Source organism: Pan paniscus, chromosome 2, assembly GCF_029289425.2.
Source record: "Pan paniscus chromosome 2, NHGRI_mPanPan1-v2.0_pri, whole genome shotgun sequence".
NCBI classification, from domain to species: Eukaryota; Metazoa; Chordata; class Mammalia; order Primates; family Hominidae; genus Pan; species Pan paniscus.
This window is the reverse complement of record NC_085926.1, coordinates 130,503,338-130,525,168: the sequence shown is the minus strand read 5'-3', so window position 1 is coordinate 130,525,168 and position 21,831 is coordinate 130,503,338. Positions and strand designations below refer to the sequence as shown.

Here is a 21,831-nt window from a genome sequence, read left to right as displayed (position 1 = left end):
AAGTTTTAAGAAGGCAAGAAAAACTATTATTAAATGTTCACTCTTTATTATTGCTAACATGTTAGTGTTAGGTCAAATCTGTGGTGATGGAATTGTATTTGTGTTTGCTGCACATGTATATTTTAGTATGTCGGTCTCCTTATACATTTTTGACCATCTTATGAAATTTGCAGTATATATTTTTTACCTTAAATTATTATAATCTATGTTTGCTTTTTGTAAAGTATTATTCAGCATTATATGATTTATTTGTATAGTTTTTTAACTGAAAAGCTACAGCCCGCTTTATGACACTACACCTGGGAATAATTTGTCAGGAGCCCTTTTAGTATACAGCGAAGGCAAGTTTTTAGTATACAGCAAAGTTCAGCTGTTGGCTGGGCACTGTGGGAGGAGGTGAGAAAGTGTGACCCTCTGGGGCCCTGGATACAGCCTCTGATGCTGTTGAAGAAGGATGAAGAGGTGCTCAGGGGACCAACCATTACTTCTTACCCTTTTGTCAAGCTTGCATGCAAACTCTGGAGCAGGGTGAAGGGAGGACACAGTAAAGTCGACAAACAAGCATCGCGAATGCACAAAAGCTCTCTGTGCAAGTGCTGCTTTCCTGAGTGGTGTTTTAATACTGCATTAGTAAAAAATTTCCCTTCCACCTTTTAAAGTTAATGTGTCATGCAGAGCAAGCCTGGCTTTTTAACAAATATGCCTGTTTTCACTGGAAACTTTTCACATCTGGCACAAATAACGTGATCTGGCAGAAACAAAAAGATGTGTGAGCATGTCATAAGCAAAAATCTGGGCCAGCTTTTTTATTTTAATTTGTGAAAGGAACATTTCATTTCTTTGAATTTGGAGGCTCCTTCCAGCTGCCTTCTAATTTACTCCAGGCTGTAACGCAAAAAATTCTCCATCCCAGTTCTGTCTTAGGAAATATATTTGGCAGTTCCCTAGAGCACCTAGTTTCTACCCATTTAATGCTTTTCAGCAAATCTAGGGTCTATAGAGACCCAACTGAGAATACCTCCTTTATTCTAAAGCTGAGAAGTAAATGTCTTCTAAGTCTGTTCATGAAGTTATAAAGTTGTAATTATCCTGTTTTACAGCCATCAAAAAATATTTATTCACCACCAGCAACTTGTTTGAAATTAATTCAGAGCCATGTTTCAACCTGTAGGGCAGTGCCATCCAAAAGAAATATACTATGAACCTTAAATGTTATTTTAAATGTTCTAATAGCAACATTTTTAAAAAGTGAGAGGAAAAAGATGGAATTAATTTTAATAATATATTTTATTTAACCCAATATATCAAAAATACTATTTCAACATGAAATCAATATAAAAATTATTAATGAGATACTTTATATTTTAATATTTATTCTTCAATATGGGGTGCATATTTTATACTTATAGTACATCTCAGTTCAGACTAGGTATGTTTCAAATGCTCATTAGCCACATATGGTTAGTAGCTATCATGTTGAACATCACTGCTTTAGGGAAACTCTAATCAAATATCCCCTGTTGAAGGGCAAACATGACCAAGCATAAAAATGGCCAAGGTGTGCATGTTCTCACTCATAAGTGGGGAGATGAACAATAAGAACACATGGACATGGGGAGGGGAACAACACACACCAGGGCCAGTTGGAGGGTGGGGGCAAGGAGAGGGAGAGCATTAGGACAAATAGCTAATGCATGCAGGGCTTACAACCTAGATGACGTGTAGATAAGTGTAGCAAACCACCATGGCACCTGTATACCTATGTAACAAACCTACACATTTTGCACTTGTATCCCGGAACTTAAAATAATAAAGAAGAAAAGAAAGGAAAATAAAAGGATAATTAAACGTCAAAAAAATGGCTAAGATGTAAGGAAGGTGCGCAGTTTCAATCTCCTGCAGATGGCTAGCAAGTTATCCCAGCACCATTTATTGAATAAGGGAGTCCTTTCTCCATTGCTTGTTTTTGTCACCTTTGTCAATGATCAGATGGTTGTAGGTATGTGGCCCCATTTCTGGGCTCTCTGTTACATTGGTCTATGTACCTGTTTTTGTAACAGTACCATGCTGTTTTGGTTACTGTAGCCTTGTAGTATAGTTTGAAGTCAAGTAACATTATGCCTCCAGCTTTGTTCTTTTTGTTTAGGAGTGCCTTGGCTATTTGGGCTCTTTCTTGGTTCCATATAAATTTTAAAATAGTTTTTCCTAGTTCTTTGAAGAGTGTCATTGGTAGCTTGATAGGAATAGCATTAAATCTATAAATTGCCCCAGGCAGTATAGTCATTTTAATGATATTGATTCTTCATATCCATGAGCATGGAATGTTTTTCCATTTGTTTATGTCATCTCTGATTTCTTTGAGCACTGTTTTGTAGTTCTCCTTGTAAAGATTTTTTATCTCCCTGGTTAGCTCTGTTCCTAGGTATTTTATTCTTTTTGTGGCAACTGTGAATGGGATTGCATTCCCAATTTGGCTCTCGGGGAGTGCTAGTGATTTTTGTTTGTTGATTTTGTATCCTGAGACTTCGCTGAAGTTGTTTATCAGCTTAAGAAGCTTTTGGGCTGAGACTGGGGTTTTCTAGATATAGAATAATGTCTTCTGCAAACAGGGATAGTTTGACTTTCTGTCTTCCTGTTTTGATGCACTTTATTTATTTCTCTTGCCTGATTGGTCTGCCCAGGACTTCCAATACTGTGTTGAATAGGAGTGGTGAGAGAGGACATCCTTGTCTTGTGCCAGTTTTCAAGGGGAATGCTTCCAGTGTTTGCCCATTCAGTATGATGTTTGCTGTGGTCTTGTCATAGATGGCTCTTATTATTTTGAGGTATGTTCCTCGAATACCTAGTTGATTGAGAGTTTTTAACAGAAAAGTTTAGCAGAGGTGTTGAATTTTATTGAAAGCCTTTTCTGCATCTATTGAGATGATCAAGTGGTTTTTGTCTTTAGTTCTATGTGATGAATCAGATTTATTGATTTGCAAATGTTGAACCAACCTTGCATCCCAAGGATATAGCCTACTGGATCATGGTGGATAAGCCTTTTGATGTGTTGCTGGATTCTGTTTTCCAGTATTTTGTTGAGGATCAAAGACTTAAATGTAAAACCCAAAACTATAAAAACCCTGGAAGACAACCTATGCAATGCCATTCTGGACATAGGAATGGGCAAAGATTTCATGATGAAGATGCCAAAAGCCATTACAAAAAAAGCAAAAATTGATCAATGCAATCTAATTAAACTAATGAGCTTCTGCACGGCAAAAGAAACTATCAACAGAGTAAATAGGCAACCTACAGAATTGGAGAAAATTTAGCAAACTATTTGCATCTGACAAAAGTCTAACATCCAACATCTATAAGGAACTTAAACAAATTTACAAAAAAAAAAACCGTTAAAAAGTAGGCCAAAGACATGAACAGACTCTTTTGAAAAGAAGACAGACATGTGGCCAACAGGCATGTGAAAAAAAGCTAAAAATCACTGATCATTAGAGAAATAGAAATCAAAAAAAGCCACAGTGTGATACTATCTAACACTAGTCAGAATGGCTGTTATTAAAAAATAACAGATGCTGGGCTGGTGAGGTTGTGGAGAAAAAGGAAGGCTTATACACTGTTGGTGGGAGGTCAACCATTGTGGAAAACAGTGTGAGGATTCCTCAAAGAACTTAAAACAGAAATACCATTTGACCCAGCAATTCCATTACTGGATATATACGCAAAGGTATATAAGTCTTTCTACGTTAAAGACACACGCGTGTGTATGTTCAGTACAGCACTATTCATAATAGTGAAGACATGGAATCAACCTAAATGCTCATCAGTGATAGACTGGATAAAGAAAATGTGGTACAGAAACACCATGGAACATTATGCAGCCATAAAAAGAATAAGTTGATTTCTTTTGTGGGAACATGGATAGAGCTGGAGGTCATTATCCTTAGCCAACTAACGCAGGAACAGAAAACTAAATACCACATTTTGTCACTTATAAGTGGGAGCTAAATGATGAGAACACATGGACACATAAAAGGAAATAACAGACATGGTGGCCTACCAGAGGGTGGAAGGTGGGAGGAGGGAGAGGGTCGGGAAAAATAACTAATGGGTACTAGGATTAATACCTGAGTGACGAAATAATCTGTACAATAAACCCCCATGACACGAGTTTATCTATATAACAAACTTGCACATGTATCCCGAATTTAAAAGTTAAAAATAAATAAAAAGATATGATTACCATCAGAAAAAAAATAAAATAAAATGTAAATATAATCTGGAAAACACAGATATGGAAGGTTAATATGGCTCGAATCAAAGCACCGTAATTGTCTGCTGGTTTAACTCATCTTAATGAACATTTTTCTCCATTGTAAACACCAATTCTGTGTTTAGAATTGGAAACCAATTCTGTGTTTAGCTTAACAGTAACCCACAACACTTGGACCAACTCAATTCTGTGTTTAGAATTGGAAACCAAAAAACTCCTTAGAGCCTGCCGGACACGTTTTGTATGCCTCCTGGGTTTCATTGAAGAATTCTGAATGTTTGCTTGCCTGTGGGACTTATGGTGAGGTTTGATTTTCATATTTTTCCACTTACCTCCCTGCTTCTCTTACAAGTTCTGACAAATTGGGAAAACTCACAGAATGTTTTCTAAGCTAAACAAGAAGCAAGTACCAATTTTTAAATTCAACTTTTCACTTTGAGATAATTACAGTTTCACATACAGGTATAAGAAATAACATATAGATCTCTTGAATCCTTTGCCCAGTTTCCCCAATGGTAACATCTTGCAAAACTAGAATATAGTATCAGGACCAGGATGTTGTCATGAATATAGTCAGAATACAGAGCATTCCATTCACTACAAGGATCCTTCATGTTGCCCTTTTATAGCCACATTTACTTTGCTTCCACCCCAACCTTCTCATTAACTCCTGGCAACCACTAATCTGTTCTTCATTTTACAATTTTGTCATTCCAAGAATGGAGTCATACAATATGAAAACATTTGACACTGGCTGTTTTCACTCAACATAATTTCTTGGAGATTTATCTAGGTTGTGTTTATCAGTAGTTGGTTCATTTTTATTGTTCAGTAGTATTCCTTAGTCTGGATATACTACAGTTTGTTTAACTGTTTTTACCTGTTGAGGGACATCTGGGTTGTTTCCAGGTCTGGGTTATTGCAAATAAAATTGCTGTAAACATTTGTGTAGGCTTTTGTGTAAATATAATTTTTCGTTTCTCAGAGATAAATGCCCACGAGTGCAATTACTGTGTCATGTGGTAGTTGCATGTTTAGTTTTTTTTTGGAAACTGCTGAACTTTTCTATTTTTGATTCTCACTAACTGTGTATGAGTGATTCAGTTTCTCCACATCCCCTCTAGCATATGGTGTTGTCACTACTTTTTAATTTTAGCCATTCTGATGGGTTTGTAGTGATATCTCATTGTGGCTTTAATCTCAGTTGCCCTGTTGGTGAATCATGTTGAGCATCTTTTCATGTGCTTATTTGCCATCTTATGTCCTCTTTGGTTCATGTCCTGTGTCCATGTCCTAGATCACTTTTTTTTTACTTTGAATTTTGAGAGTTCTTTATATATTCTAGATACTATCCTGTCAGATATGTAGTTTGTAAATATTTTCTCCTACTCTGTATCTTGTCTTTTCATCCTCTTAACAGGGTCGTTCACAGAACAAAAGTGTTTAATTTTAATGAACTCTAATTTGTCAATTTTTGCTTTTGTGGGTCATGCTTTTGGTGTCAAGTCTAATAACTCTGCCGAATCCTATATTCTGAAGATTTTCTCCTATAATGTGTCACTAAAAGTTTCACATTTTACATTTGTGTCTGCTTACATTTTGAGTTAACTTTTGTATGAAACTTAGGTCAAGCTTCTTTTTTTTTTTTTTTTTTTTTTTTTTTTTGCCTGTGGATGTCCAATTGCTTCAGCAACGTTTTTTGAAAAAGCTATCTTTCCTCCATTGAATTGTTTTTGTGCCTTTCTCAAAAATCAGTCAGACATTATTTGTGTGGGTTTATATATGGGTTGTCTCTTCTGTCTTAATTATCTATGCGTCAGTCTCTGCCAACACTGCACAGTCTTGATTACTGTGGTTACATAATTAGTCTTCAAATAAGCTAGGCTGATTCCTCTCAGTTTAGACTTCTCTTTCAAAAGTATTTCAGCTATTCTGGTTCCTTTGCCTTTGCATATAATTTAAAAATAATCTTGTCTATATCTGCAAACATTAAGAAAAATTGATATCTTTACTATGTGGAGTTTTCTGTTCTGTGAACCTGGTATATCTCTCCATTTATTTAGCTTTTCCTTGGTTTCTTTCATCATCTACACGCATCATCTCATCTGTGTGTAGTTTTCAGCATACAAGTCCTATACATAAGTATTTCAGTTTTGAGCAATTATAATAAGTATTGTGTTTTTAATTTCAGGGTCTATTACTAGTATATGGAAGTATAGTTTTTTTGTTTTGTTTTTTTGAGATGAAGTTTCACTGTTGTTGCCCAGGCTGGAGTGTAATGGCATGATCTCGGCTCACTGCGACCTCCGCCTCCTGGGTTCAAGCGATTCTCCAGCCTCAGCCTCCCAAGTAGCTAGGATTCAGGTGCCTGCCACCACACCTGGCTAATTTTTTTGTATTTTTAGTAGAGACAGGGTTTCACCATGTTGTATGTTTATCTCATACCCTGTGGCCTCGCTGAACTCACTTATTAGTTCTAGGAGTTTTTTTGTAGATTGCTTGGGATTTTACATAGATAATCATGTCATCTGTAAATAAGGAACAGTTTTATTTATTCTTTTCTGATATACATGCTTTTTGTCTCCTTCCTTTGTCTTATTGCACTGGCTAGAACTTCCAATACTATGTTGAATAAGAGAGGTGAAAACTGACATTCTTATCTTGTTCTCTGTCTTAGGGGAATGTTAGGTATAATGTTAGCTATAGCATTTTTGTAGATGTCCTGTTGTGGATGCCACCATACCTGGCCCTATATCATTATATTTGATATACATTTCTTCTAAATAACATATAGTTTGGTCATATTTTTAATCCACTTTATCAATCTTTGTCTTTATAATAACTGATATGTTAGGGCTTAAATCGGATATTTTATTTTTGTTTTCTGTTTGTTCTCTCTGGTTATTGTTTTTCTGTTTTCCTTTTCCTGCATTCCTGTGGGTTAATTTAACATTTTTAGAACTCCATTTTGATTTATTTATAGTGTTTCTCGAGTGTCTCTTTGTATAGCTGTTTTGGTGGTGGTTCTAGGTATTATATATACATGTTTATCTATCTAGTTACCTTTCTCTCTAGATCTTATTAAAGTCTATTGGTGTCATCATTTTACCAGTTTGAGTCAAGTATAGACATTTTACCTTCCTTTAAGTTCCTTTAACTTCTCCTATTTATAATATAATTGTCTTGGGCCTGGCACAGTAGTTCACGCCTGTAATCCCACACTTTGGGAGGCCATGGCGGGTGGATCATTTGAGGTCAGGAGTTTGAGACCAGCCTGGCCAACATGGCGAAACCCTGTTTCTACTAAAAATACAAAAATTAGCTGGGTATGGTGGCGTGTGCCTGTAACCCCAGCTATTCGGGAGGCTGAGGCACAAGAATTGCTTGAACCCAGGAGGCGGAGGTTGCAGTGAGCTGAGATCACGCCACTGCACTCCAGCCTGGGAGATAGAGTGAGACTCTGTCTCTAAATAAATAAACAATATAATTGTCTTAATTATTTTCTCTAAATACATTTAGAACAACATCAGGGTTATAATTTTTGCCTCCACCATCAAATATACTTTAGAAAATTTTAGAGAAGAAAGCAAACGAATTTTATTAGCTGTATTTTTGCTTATTGTGTTCTTTCTTCTTTCCTGATTTTCCAAGGTTTCTTCTTTTATCTTTTTCTGTCCATTAGAGAACTTCCTTTAACATTTCCTTTAGGGTCTAAAAGTGACAAATTCTGTTTTGCTTCTTCTAAGAATGTCTTATTTCTTCTTTATTCCTGAAAGATATCCCCACTGGATATAAGTTTCTTTTCTTTCAGCACTAGAAAAATATTGTGCTGCTTCCTTCTGACATATATATCTCCCTTCTATAGGTAAGGTGTCATTTTTCTCTGGTGCTTTCAAGATTTTTTTATGTCTATTTTTTCAGAAACTTAATTATGATGTGTGTTGGTATGGATTTCTGGGATTTATCCTGCTTGGGATTCACCCAGCTTCTTGAATCTTCAGGTTTAGGTCTCTTGCCAAATTTGGGATGTTTTCAACCATTGTTTCTTCAAACTTTTTCAGCCTTACTCTTTCTCTTCTTCCTGGAATCTGGTGATGTGAATGGTAAATCTTTTGTTATAATTCCACATGTTCCTATGATGCTGTTCTTTTTTTTTTTTTTTTTTTTGAGTTTGTTTTCTCTCTTTGGTTTAGGGTGGGCTGTTTCTATTGTCCTATCTTCCAGTTCACTGATTTTTTTCCTCTGTCCCCTCTGTTCTGCTGTGGAACCCATTTACTGAGCTTTTTATTTGAACTGTTATATTTTTTATTTATAAAATACCCATTTGGTTTTTCTTTACATCTTCTATTTCTTTGCTGAGGTTTTCTATTTTTTCAATTGCTTCAGCTGTGTTTGTAACTGCTCACTGAAGCATTTTTATCATGGCCGCTTTAAAATTTTGTCAGAAATTCTAACATCTCTGTTATCTGGGTGTGTTAGTCCATTTTATAGTGCTATTAAGGAATACCTGAGACTGGGTGATTTATAAAGAAAAGAGGTTTTGTTTGGCCCATGGTTCTGCAGGCTGTACAAGCCTAATGCCAATGTCTATTTCTGGGGAGACCTCAGGAAGCTTACAATCATGGTGAAAGGTAAAGGGGGAGCCAGCACATCACGTGGCAACAGAGGGAACGAGAGATAAGGGGGGACATCCCAGACTCTTTTAAACAATCAGATCTCATGTGAACTCATTACTGAAGAGAAGGCATAAAACCATTTATGAGGGATATTCCCCCATGACCCTCCCACTAGGTTCCACCTTCATGTTTCAATATGCGATTTGGAGGAGACAAGCATCCAAACTATATCACGGTGTCTCTTTATTTTTTAAAAATTAATTTTGAATTGTTCCAGGTTTTTGGTATTATGGGTGATTTATAAAATTGAAACCTGAACAGTTTTATATTGTGAGACTCTGGACCTTTTTAAACCTTCTTGGCTTTCTTTGACACCATTCTGTCAGAGAAAGGAGTGGCATCACCTCATTACTGCTAGGCAGAGAGAGAAGTCCAGGTTCCCCTCCCAGCTTCCATCAGTACCTGAAGAGGATGATGCCCTCATACTGCCAGGTGGGATGAAAGTCCAGGCATCCCATTTGGACTGCACTAACAACCCATAAGATGGGTTGGGGGGACTCATTACTGGCCAGTGGGGAGGAAAGCCTCAGGTTTTTACTTGGCACTGTCTGATACCTTCCTGGCAGGGGAGCTGGGGCACCTCATTACAGTGCTTGCCAGGGTGGAAGCCTACGCTCCCCATCCTGCCTTTGCTGGTGTGAGGAGCGGTGGGGGCCAATGTTTTTTCTGCGGTGTTTGGCTGGAGTAAAGTGGTTATTCTCTAAAAGATTTTTGGCTTGCTAGGCTGCATCTTTCCTGATCCTTTGGTTAGAGAGATTATGCTTTTGTTGGGGTGCTTTATGTTTTTGTTTTGTTTTGGTCTGTGCTCACTGACATTTCCAGGTTACTAGATTCTTCAGCTGCCGGGAAGAACCTCAGCAGCTGAGATATATGAGGCAAAAAGAAAACCTAGGAAACACACCACTAGGTTATTCTTTTGGACCTGAAGTCCCTAAATAGTCTGCCTTTTCTCTACCTTTCAGAGTCTTCTTATGTTTGTTTTATAGATAATGCCCAGGGTTATTAGTTGTACTTAACAGAAGGAATAGAGAAAAATATATCGATTCCATCCTTGTTAGAAGCAGAGGATATCAGACATACTTATTTTCTTAGTCTGTGTAGGCTGTCTGTAAGCCACAATGCAGAGCTCTCTGGGAAAACATGGATTGGAGAATGGGGTCTGGAGCCAAGGCTGAAGTAGAGTCTCCTCCATTCCAGATCTAGGACTTGGGACCCACACGCTCTAGTATATGTACAAAGCACATAAAGTTAACAATTTAGATGAAGTAGACCAATTCCTCAAATCCCATGAACTATCAAAACTCACCGAAGATGAAGTAGATAACCTGAATAGTTCTACAACTATTGTTAGAAGTTGAATTCAAAGTTAAAAAGCTGCTGAAAAAAGAAATTTTCAGGCCCAGATGGTATTACTGGTAAATTCTACTAAACAGTTAGAGAAGAAGTAACACCAATTTTACATATCTATTCCAGAAATAGAGAAGGAGGAAACACTTGTCAACTCATTTTATGAGGCCAGAATCATCCTAATCCAAAACCAGACAAGAACAAACCATAGACCAATATAGATGCAAAAACCACTAGCAAAGTATTACCAAATAAAATCTAGCAGTATGTAAAAATAATCATACAGCATAATCAAGTAGGGTTTATCCCACAAATGCAAGCCTGATTCATGTCTATAACTTGATAATTAAAAATAAATTATTATAATCTGCCAAATTAACAGCAAAAACTGCATGAACATTTAAAAAATCACATGATAATATCAATTGATGCTTTGGCATTTGACAAAATTCAGCATCTGTTTATGATAGAAACTTTCAGCAAACTGGGAATACAAAGGAATTTACTCAGCTTTATAGAGAGTATTTTTAAAAATCTAACATCATACTTAATGATGAAAGACTAAATGCTTTTCCCCCAAAACTGGAAATGAGGCAAGAATGTTCACCCTCACTATTCCAATTTATGATCATAGAAGAATTCCTAGGCAGTGCAGTAAAACAAGAGAAAAAAAGTGCATGTAGTTGGGGGAAAAAAGAAGTAAAACTGGGCCTGCTTGTAGATGACAATGTGATTGTATAGAAAATCCTAAGGAACATATCAAACAAAACGAAACAACCCTCCCAGAACTAATAAGTGAGTTTAGCAAAGTCACAGGATACAAGGTCGGTACGTAACAATTTTATTTTTATATACAAGCAATGAACAATGGGGAACTGAAAGTTTTAAAATACCATTTACAACAGTTTTTTTAAGTACTACTCTACCAAAACATGTACAATATCCTCATGCACTAACAAGTAGAAAAAAGTGATATAATAAATCAAAGGAGACCTAAGTAAATATGTAGATTAGAAGACTAACAGATTAAAGATGTTAACCATCCTCAAATTGATCTGCAGAATTAAGGCAGTTCCAATCACAATCCCAAAAGGACAATTTTGTAGATAAAGACAGACTGATCCTAAAATTTATATGGAAATACAAAAACACTAAAGTAGCCAAAACAATTTGAAAAAGAAGAAAGCTCAGTGAATCACACTACCCAATCTTAAGACTTACTCTAAACTACAGTAATCAGTGAGCAAAAGGCATGTAGATCTTTGGAGCAGAAGAGAGAGTCCAGGAATAGATTCAGAGAAATATAGGCCAATTAATTTTTTACATAGGTGCAAAGGCAGTTCAATGGAAAAGGTTACATCTTTACAGTAAATGGTGTTGCAGCAATTGGACATAGATAGGCAAAAGAGTGACCCTTGATCTAAACCACACACCTCACACAAAATTTTAACTCTAAATGGATCATAGATCTAAATGTAAAAGGTAAAGCTGTAAACTTTTAGAAGAAAACATAGTGGAAAAATCATTTTCTGGGATTAGGTACAATGTTCCTAAACATGCACCAAAAGCAAGGCTCATAAAAGAAAGAATTGACAGATTTCTCATATGGCAAATGACTAGCGTCCTGAATATATGAAGGACTCTCTAAATCAAATAGTAAGAAAACAACCCACTTAAAAAATGGACAAAAGACTTTAACAGACATATCACCAAAGAGGTATAGAGATGGCAAATCAGTACATTGAAGGGGATCAACAGCAGTAGCCATTACAGAAATGCAAATTAAAACCATGTTATCTCTGCACACTGTTAAAATGACTAAAATAAAATATGATACTAAGTGCTGATGGTTTGAGGAGCAACTGGAACTCTCATACACTGCTAGTAGGAATGCAAAATGTACAACCACTCTAGAAAACTGTCAGCTTCTTAATAAACATTTACCACTGACCCAACAATTCTACTCCTGCTATCTGCTTTAAAAAATGAAAACATGTCCACACAAAAACCCATATACAAATGCACAGAAACTCTATGAATAATCTCGCGATGGCTCACGCCTGTAATCCCAGCACTTTGGGAGGCCGAGGCAGGCAGATCACAAGGTCAGGAGTTCAAGACCAGCCTGGCCAATATGGTGAAACCCTGTCTCTACTAAAAAATACAAAAATTAGCCAGGCATGGTGATGGGCGCCTGTAGTCCCAGCTACTCAGAGGCTGAGGCAGGAGAATCACTTGAACCCAGAAGGTGGAGGTTGCAGTGATCTGAGATGGCGCCACTGCACTCCAGCCTGGGCGACAGAGCCAGTCTGTCTCAAAAAATAAATAAATAAAATTTAAAAACTGGCAACAACTGAAATGTCCTTCAATGGGCAAATGGATAAACCAACTGATACATACTTACAATGGAAATACTACTCAGCAATAAAAAGGAATGAACAGTCAATACACAGAACAATTTGGATGAAACTCAAAGGCATTAAACTGAATGAAAGAAGTTAGTCTCAAAACAATACATGCTATATGATTCTATTTACATGACATTCTGGAAAAGGCAAAACTATAGTGATGGAGAACCTATCAATGGTTGCCAGAAGTTAGGAGTGAGAGGAGCCTGTGACTAAAAAGGGGCAGCACCAGGGAGTTCTATGGGAGATGGAACTGTTCTGTGTTCTTGACTGTGGTTATTCCAATCTATACATGTATTATAATTCAACTGTCTACTAAAGAAAAGGTCATTTTTAATAAATAAATAACAATAACAACACAGCAAATTGCTGCTGAACTGTCCCCAAACTGAAATTGTGCTGAGAATTTTCTAGTTTACCTGTAAGCAGCTTCACTACCATACATTTAGCCAAGTTTCCATGACAGCAGGCAATTAGCATTCAGGAGGGCCTTTGAGTGGTTTGGCGGTAAGGCAGTTGCTCAGTTCAGCCATCTTTACCTTAGACATTAAGATATCCAAAATAAATGATTTTTCTGGGAAAATAAAATGTCTTTCTAAAATATTTCAATTTTAACTGTAAGCATTCCACAAGTATGTGGTTAGGCTGGTGTATATCAAATGAATTAACTCTTCCATTTAAAAATACGTAGAGTAAAGCTTGTGAACAATCTCTGGCTTAGAGAGTGTTTTCACCAAACTATAAGACTGTGTTACACGTGGACATCAGATACCAGCTTAGCTCCTCCTTCCTTTTGCTGCCTTTTGCTCCCCTATAGGAGGTTGTGGCTCACTGGATTGCCGAAAGCCGCATTGCCATTGAGAAGATCCGCTTGTTGACTCTGAAAGCTGCTCACAGCATGGACACTCTGGGCAGTGCTGGCGCTAAGAAAGAGGTGAGGCTACCTTCTCCCCTCAGACCACCAACTGCTGAGCCTTCTCCAGTTCTCTCCACCTGTTGGACATTTCAGTTTTCATGGCATCTTGATGGCACTCAGAATATTGGAAGCCCCCATGTGATTTTGGGTTATAAATTATAAATGCCTGTCACTTGCTAGTCTCCTAGCAAGTGCTTCAGGGAATGATTTTCAGGAGGGAGAATATCTTCAGCATTCTTAAGATACAGCAACAAGGAATGGGGGAAATCATAGGCTTTACACAGCCCTGGAACTGCACCCACTCTGCCACTTTCTTCTAGCCTTGTGATCACGGGCAAAGTACTTAACCTTTCTGCCTAAGGCCTAGGGTTCTTGGGAAGAGTAACCAAGATGATGTACATAGAATGTGCAGAAGCCATGTACAGTGGCTCTCGCCTGTAATCCAAGCTACTTGGGAAGTGGAGGTGGGAGAATTGTTTGAGGCCAGGGATTCGAGACCAGCCTGGGCAACATAGTGAGACCCTGTCTCTTAAAAAAAAAATTAGCCAACATGGTAACTTGTACCTGTAGTCCCAGGGAGGCTGAGGCAGGGGGATTGCTTGAGCCCAGGATTCTGAGGCAGCAGTAGTGAGCTATGATCACACCTGGGAATAGCCACTCCACTCTATTCTGGGTGACAGAGTGAGAGCCTGTCTCAAATAACAAAACAAAAAATGCACAGCATGATACTGCTACATAGTAAATATTTCATGAAAGAGACCTCTCATCCTCTGCTTTCTTATGTTTCTGGCTTATGTGAAATAAAGACATAATCATTTAATTCTAAAAGCCCATAAAACTGCTAAAAGAAAACTGATTAATGGCGCAAAGACCCTTGGACTGTTTTTATGATCCCTAAGGTGATGAGTGTGATTTATCAGCTGCCTGAAATCCTTTTGGAAACAAGGCAAGTTAGAAATAAATGGATAAAATGTGATTTGGAAGAGGTGTCTCTTTCCAGAGGGTCTGTATTGACTGAAATATGGCATTGCAGCAGGATCTCTTTGTTGGCTTTTGTTAAAGATCCTGTTTTAGTGGTGACTTGGATGTGGGAAAGTTTCCTTGTTTCATTTCCCAGTTTTGCCACATTGTGTATAGTCTAAGAAAGAAGCATTCTTTTCATATTTTGCTTATATAGATTGCAATGATCAAAGTGGCTGCCCCACGGGCTGTCAGCAAAATCGTTGACTGGGCCATCCAGGTGTGCGGAGGTGCTGGTGTTTCCCAGGATTACCCTCTGGCTAACATGTGAGTAGCTGTCATTTAAGAATCATCTACATTTGATAGGCATGGAGGTAAAAAATCTATAGATGCCTTGACGTTAATTGCTTATGTTTATTTTCAGTGTAATTGAAGGCTAAATGAAGTGATATACATTAATATAGAGCTCAGCACCAAGAAATAGTTGCTCTTATTATTACAATAATCATTTCATTCCATTATGTTAATTTTTACACTGAGGGGACCCACTGAGGATTCCTGGGCTGTAGATACAGCATGGGGTTTCGCTGAATTTGTAGCAGGACATGTCAGTGACTATCTAATATCTAGATCCTGATGACTGGGAGGCAGAAAGGAACATTCTCCATTCCCCATCTGTCCATCTCCACACATAATTACAGTGTCACCTTCTCTATCACAATGGAGATAGAGTCTCATCCTTCATCAATTTTTAACCTTAAGAAAGAACTAAATATATAGTATCATACTAGTCACTGCCTGTTCTAAGTTCTAGCAACATGTAGTAAACTGTAGCAAACCAAGAATAAGATGAACTCCACTGTACTTTGGCATTTAACGTTCCCAAGTTGGAAACTTTAAGATGGCATTGCAGAAGCCCTTTAGCTTATTTTCCCGGTATCCTTTTTCTTACCCTGACCTTGGTGGAATTTAAGAATTAATATAGTCTTGGTTGACAATCAGAGTGACTGATGTCAGAGTATCATGTTCCTCTTCCATAACTCCCTGTGTTCCCTGATTCTTTTGCTTTTTCAGGTATGCTATAACCCGAGTTTTGCGTTTAGCAGATGGACCTGACGAAGTTCATCTTTCAGCAATCGCAACAATGGAGCTGCGGGACCAAGCCAAAAGACTGACAGCCAAGATATAAGGAGGGTGGCACTGCCACATCCCACTGGCAGAAACTCTCCTTTATACAAACTTCATTGGCTCCAACATTTGAATCTCATATTTTTGTAGCAGTTTGAGCACAGGGTTAATTATTCATTTGTGGTAAAGATTATAGCATCTATTTTGATCAGTGGGTTTTATTATTTCAAGGGTCACACAGGGTTAAGTTCAATAAGAAATGCTGTAGCTGTTGTCATTCAATCTAGTGCCTCCTTGAGGCCAGGAGTTCAGGACCAGCCTGGGCAACATAGCGAGACCCCCCATTGCTACAAAAAATTTAAAAATGAGCCAAGTGTGGTGGCACATGCTTGTAGTCCTAGCTACTTGGGAGGCTGAGGCAGGAGGATTGCTTGAGTCTAGGAGTTTGAGGTTACAGTGAGCTGTGATCATGACATGGCCTCCAGCCTGGGTGACCAAGTGAGACTCTGTTTCTAAAAATAAAAACAAAAAATAAATTTCTTCTTGGGGTGGGGTGGAGGTGGGGAGCAAGAATTTGACCTGGCTCTGATCCCTGGTGTGTTGTGTGGGCCTCTTTAACATTTGCCACTGAGCCTTAACCTCACTGTACTTCACTGTACTTCACACGCATTGGTGTTAACATTTTAATCTTAGAAGACCTTGACCCACTGAGGGTTTGTTGTGAGAATCGCTGAAGCCACGTAGAAGCACCTTGAAATCTGTAAAACCACAAGAAAGTACTTTATAAAAGGTATCCTTATTTGAAGTGGATAAATCTTGTAACTCGAAAAGTTGTGATTTAGAAGACAGGATTGTTTTTTGAACATTAGGAATTAAAGGCTATATCTGGTCCTTACAATTTTGTAATTTGTTTCTCTGTCTGAGGAAAGCTGGCTGGATTGGTTGCTGATTTGTTTTAGTTAATCTATTGTCATGTATCTGGCCATCCCTAAGGCAAGTCACTCCATATGATCTATACTTACCTCTCTCCCTTCCCTGAATTTAGTCAGATAAAATTATGTTAAAAAGAACACCAAGGATTGTTTTGAAAAGGAAAAAAGTCTCCAAAGGATAAAGTGAGAAGATCAATTTCAGGATCAGGGCCCCAGTCCTGGTGAGAGAATGGACCAACGGTAAACTCCTCAGCATTGTGGCCATTTCTAGGGTTCTGTCTCCTTAGGCTGTCACTGGGAGTCACTAGGCAGCCGTTCATCTGGGACAGTCTGCTAGGTTTGCCATGTGCTTGAAACCACATGGTTTTAAAGAGAGAAACTGCCCTTTCTAATAATCAGATGGCAGGGAGGGAGCGGGGAGGAGAGAGCTCACCAGTCAGGGCTCTACCCATGAAAACCCCTCCAAGATTGCCAAGCAGTCAGCGACAGAGCCTCGAGGAGGGGCCTTGAGACTGCCAGATAGGGAAGACACCATGAGGCTCCCTAGACTGGTCATGGTCTTTCTCCAGCAAAACATTTAGGATGCACAGGGGATAGCTATGATTGTCCAGGGGATGAGCTAGTTAAGGGTCTCTGGTAATTGACCTTTTTAACTATAAGAACACACAAGAGAAAGTTCAGCGGATTTTGGAGGACTGATTTCCTCATCAACCTGTGGTTATTGATAAAAGCTTCTTCAGGGTGGGTCCTCATCACCCCAGCTGTTTCCATACAACTGTGGTTCACTTAGGTGTCATGGGCATGCACACATTTTGTCCAAGGGAAATAAAGTAGGTGAAAAGCAGCTTAGATACTTTAATGGATACATTGGGCAGGGCTTGCCCAAAACTGCTTTTCTCCTTGATCTCGAGTGAAGCTACAATACAGTGTCGGGGAAGTTCAGAAAGCAGGCATTTTTTACTTAGGCTTTCTAAGGGCTTAAATTCGTAAAATTCTTAAAGGATATAAAGTGCAATGTATTTATGAAAATGTCTGCTATGAAAAATGTCTTATTTCAGTCAAGCCAGGCAGCCCCGCTTGGCTCCTCCCTTTCTCTGACACTAGATGATCCCTCCCCAAGAAGCAGAGGAAAGGGGAGGGGGAAGACCTCCTGTTGACAGGCTGCTGTTTGTCTGTCACATGTCTTACTCCACCATTTCTTTTGCCTGGATTACTCCAGTAGTCTCTTAGCTGGAATTCTAATCTATTCTCACAACAGCGAGGGTGACCTCAAATGCTGTGGTGGCTTCCATCTCACCTAGAATAAATTCAGAGTCCTTGCTTTGGCTGACAAGGTTCCATCTGATCTTGTCCTCTGACACCTCTCTGATCTCATCCCCTTGGCTCACTCGCTCCAGCATAGCCTTCTGGCTGCTGTTCCAACATGCGAGCACAGCCAGGCCTCTGGGCCGTGGTTCGGACTGTTTTCTCTGCCTGAAAGGATCTACACTGAGGTTTTCCAGATGTGTAGGTCAAAAGGCACATTATTAAAATGTCCTTTCTTGACCATTGCTTGAAACTAGCACCATGACTGGGCGTGGTGGCTCACGCCTGTAATCCCACACTTTGGGAGGCTGAGGCAGGTGGATGACCTGAGGTTAGGAGTTCGAGATCAGCCTGGCCAACATGGTGAAACCCCGTCTCTACTAAAAATACAAAAATTAGCTGGGCATAGTGGTGGACGCCTGTAATCCTAGCTGCTCAGGAGGCTGAGGCAGGAGAATCGCTTGAACCCAGGAGGCAGAGGTTGCAGTGAGCCAAGATTGCACCACTGCACTTCAGCATGGGTGACAGAGCGAGACTCCATCTCAAAAGAAAAGAAAAAAATTAGCACCACATGCATTGTTATTCTCCACCTGCTTATCTGCCTTTGTTTTCCCACAGCACTTATCACCTGACATATTTCATGTTTATTTGTGGTCTGCTTTCTTAAGTGCAAGGCCCATTTTTCCCTCCTCTGTTCACTTCTCTCACTTTTGTGTGTGTGTACTGGTGTCTCCTTGGCCCCTAGAACCATGCCTTACATCCAGTAGCCACTCACAAAGCATATGAATGAATGAATGAGTGTGCGTGGATGCTTTCCTGATCCCTGGTTTGCAGCACAGCAAGCGGTGAGTGAGCAAAGCATTCATGTATAGGTCTGCCAACAGAACAGAGCCAAAGCCTGAGCCCCAGCCAGTCAACATAGAGGCTGGACAACAGACCCAGAAGGGGTTATGGGTAGCTGGAGAAAACCTAAGCCTGAGAAAGGACATCAGTGTCCTGGCAGTGGGGGTGCACAGCAGTTTGGGCAAGTCAGTTGATGGAACAGGTGTTTAATGAGTATTTAACAATCCAGGGAAATATGCATTTCATTTTTTTCTCCTGATGTCTAATCTAGTCTAATCAGCTGGAGGGCTGTGATCAGCTCTAGGTACAGAGGGAAGTCAGGATGCCTAAAAGAAACAAAACCACTTCTGGTGATTGTTGGAATTTTCCAATTTTCCAAAGAAGCAGGATTCTGGGAAATGTCCTCCCTTAATTCAAGACAGACAAAGAGCACTTAGGATTTATGATCCTGCCATGATATTTTTATTTCTTTTTCTTTTCAGCACCTCTTTCTCATTGTGGTGATTATGAGTTTATTGTGAAGAAAACCCACGCCCATTCTAGTGTGAGAGTGTGGTTAGCATAAGCTCTGTGAAACAAGGGTTTCTCTCTGCCTTACCTTCACCCCCAAATTATATGGCCAAGTAAAGTGTAACAATTTATCCTGGAGAGGCGCATCACTCCTAGGACACCCTAAATAAGTACAGGTGAAATGGAGAGCAGTTGCATGGATAGGATCTCCAGAAGGTATTTTCCCCAGTCTTCCTTCATCTGATGGCTAATCACCTCGATGAGGAGCCTTTTGTTTCATTTTCTTAAGTGGGTGCAGACACCCCCTCCCTCCACGACCCTTACCTCTCTGACTTCAGTTTCTACTGCTCTGTTTCCTTACTCTCTCCACGCAACACATTGGCCTTCTGCTATTCCTCCAGTATCCCAGATATATTCCTACTTCAGGGTCTTTGCACTTGCCTTTCTGTTTGCCTAGAAAACTCTCCCCCCACTGCATGTCCTCAAGGCTTGCTCCTTTCCTGCAAATGTAACCTCCCAGGGATTCCTTCTGTAACCACCCCATCTAAATTTCTATACCCTCCCAACACACATACACAACGCTCTTTTTCCCTGCTTTGGTTTTCTTCTTAGAACTTTTCATCGTGTGACATACTATGTATTTTTCTCTTTTCTTTTGCATATTATCTCTTCCTCTCCCCCTGCTAGAAAGTATGTTTTAGCAGAGAAGGGTTCTTGTCTGTTTTGCTCACTGCTGCATCCCTAGAAGCTGGAGCAATGCCTGGAGCATGCACAATAGGTCCTCAATAAATATTTGTTGAATGTGTGAATGCATGCCAGCTGCAGAAGGGCAGGGAACGCAGGATGTTTGATTAACCTCCATGTGAGAAGTGTAGTAGCATAGGCTCATGTTCCCTCACTTGCCATGCAGACACTTAAAAAGAAAACTTAGGGCCGGGTGTGGTGGCTCATGCCTGTAATCCCAGCACTAAGGGAGGCCGAAGTGGGTGGATCACCTGAGGTCAGGAGTTTGAGACCAGCCTAGCCAACATGGCGAAACCCCCGTCTCTACTAAAAATACAAAAATTAGCCGGTGTAGTGGCGGGCGCCTGTAGTCCCAGCTACTCAGGAGACTGAGGCAGGAGAATCACTTGAACCCAGGAGGCGGAGGTTGCAGTGAGCCAAGATTGCGTCACTGCACTCTAGCCTGGGTGACAGAGTGAGACTGTCTCAAAAAAAACAAAAAACAAAAAACAAAAAACTTAAAGCAGTGGTTCTTACCCTGGCTGAGCATCAGAATCACCTGAGCAGCTTGCTATAGATACAGCTGCCTCAGCCCCAGCCCTGGTGATTATTTAGTAATAACAAGGTTCACCTGGGATTCTAGTGAATTGATGGTCAGGGGAGAGAGAGCCTCGCTTCCTGACAAGTCTTGATTATGTCGGCGTTCTTGGCTGCAAACACTAGGAAAAGACTGGCTAATGTGAGCAAAAAGAAATCTGTTGCATTAGTGTGGGAAGGGAAGACTAAAGAATTCTGGAATATCCCACCAAGACACAGGCAGAGAAGGAAGCAGGTCTTTGCAGCTGGGACCAGAGCAGCCTGACCTGGCCGATGGGAGAGACACCCCTGCATTGGTGATCTCCATCTCACCTTGTCCACCAGATCTCTCTGCCCTTGCCTTGCTTTGGCTCTGAGGTGCACATGGTTGACAAAGCTCAGTCTGCAGGCCTGCCCTCTGTGCTGTGCAGGAAGAGGAGAGTGCTTCCAGTGCTACCAATAGAAATATAAGGTATGTATGTAATTTAAAATTTTACAGTGCCACATTAAAAAACATGAAATTAATTTTATTTAACCTAATATATCCAAATATTATCATTTCTACATGTAATCAATATAGGAAAAATTATCAGTAAGCTATTTTACACTTTTGCTGCAAAATCCCAATATATTTTATATTTATAGCACATTTCAACTTGGAAGCTAAAGTTTCAGTGGAAATACTTGATCTGCCAAAAGTTAACTGTATATAAGTAAGCTTCATAAAATGTACAGTTAAAAAAGTAGGTTCACATGCCCAACTTGTTCTAAAGATACTTCACAGTTTTCAAAAAACTAAACTCAGTTTTTAAATTTAATTCATTTAAAGTTAAATAAAAAATTCAGGGCCAGGTGCAGTGGCTCACGCCTATAATCCCAGCACTTTGGGAGGCGGAGGTGGGTGGATCACCTGAGCCTAGGAATTTGAGACCAGCCTGGGCAACATGGCCAAATCCCATCTCTACAAAAGATACAAAAATCAGCCTGGCGTGGTTGTGCACCCCTATAGTCCCAGCTACTCAGGAGGCTGCAGTGGGAGCATCACCTGAGCCCAGGCGGCAGAGGTTGCAGTGAGCCGAGATAGTGCCACTGCACTCTAGCCTGGGTGACAGAGCCAGACTTTTTCTCAAAATAAATAATTTTTTTTAAAAAAATTCAATCACATTAGCCCGATTTCAGTGCTCAGTAGTCATGTGTGGCTAGTGGCTACTGTATTGGGCCACTCAGCTGTAGCCCC

At 39.6% G+C, this 21,831-nt stretch overlaps 1 protein-coding gene across 2 annotated transcripts in view; it reads left to right on the top strand.

The window, feature by feature from the left end:
* The window catches only part of ACAD11 (acyl-CoA dehydrogenase family member 11), a 102,346-nt gene extending 85,746 nt beyond the window's left edge, over window positions 1–16,600 (top strand). For both annotated transcript variants that reach the window (XM_008976104.4, XM_008976106.5), the window contains exons 18-20: window positions 13,519–13,635; window positions 14,795–14,904; window positions 15,652–16,600. In XM_008976104.4, coding sequence (XP_008974352.3) covers window positions 13,519–13,635; window positions 14,795–14,904; window positions 15,652–15,766 — 342 coding nt within the window. In that variant the 3' untranslated portion in view covers window positions 15,767–16,600. The remainder of the gene's footprint in view (window positions 1–13,518; window positions 13,636–14,794; window positions 14,905–15,651) is intronic.
* The last annotated feature ends 5,231 nt before the right edge of the window (window positions 16,601–21,831 follow it).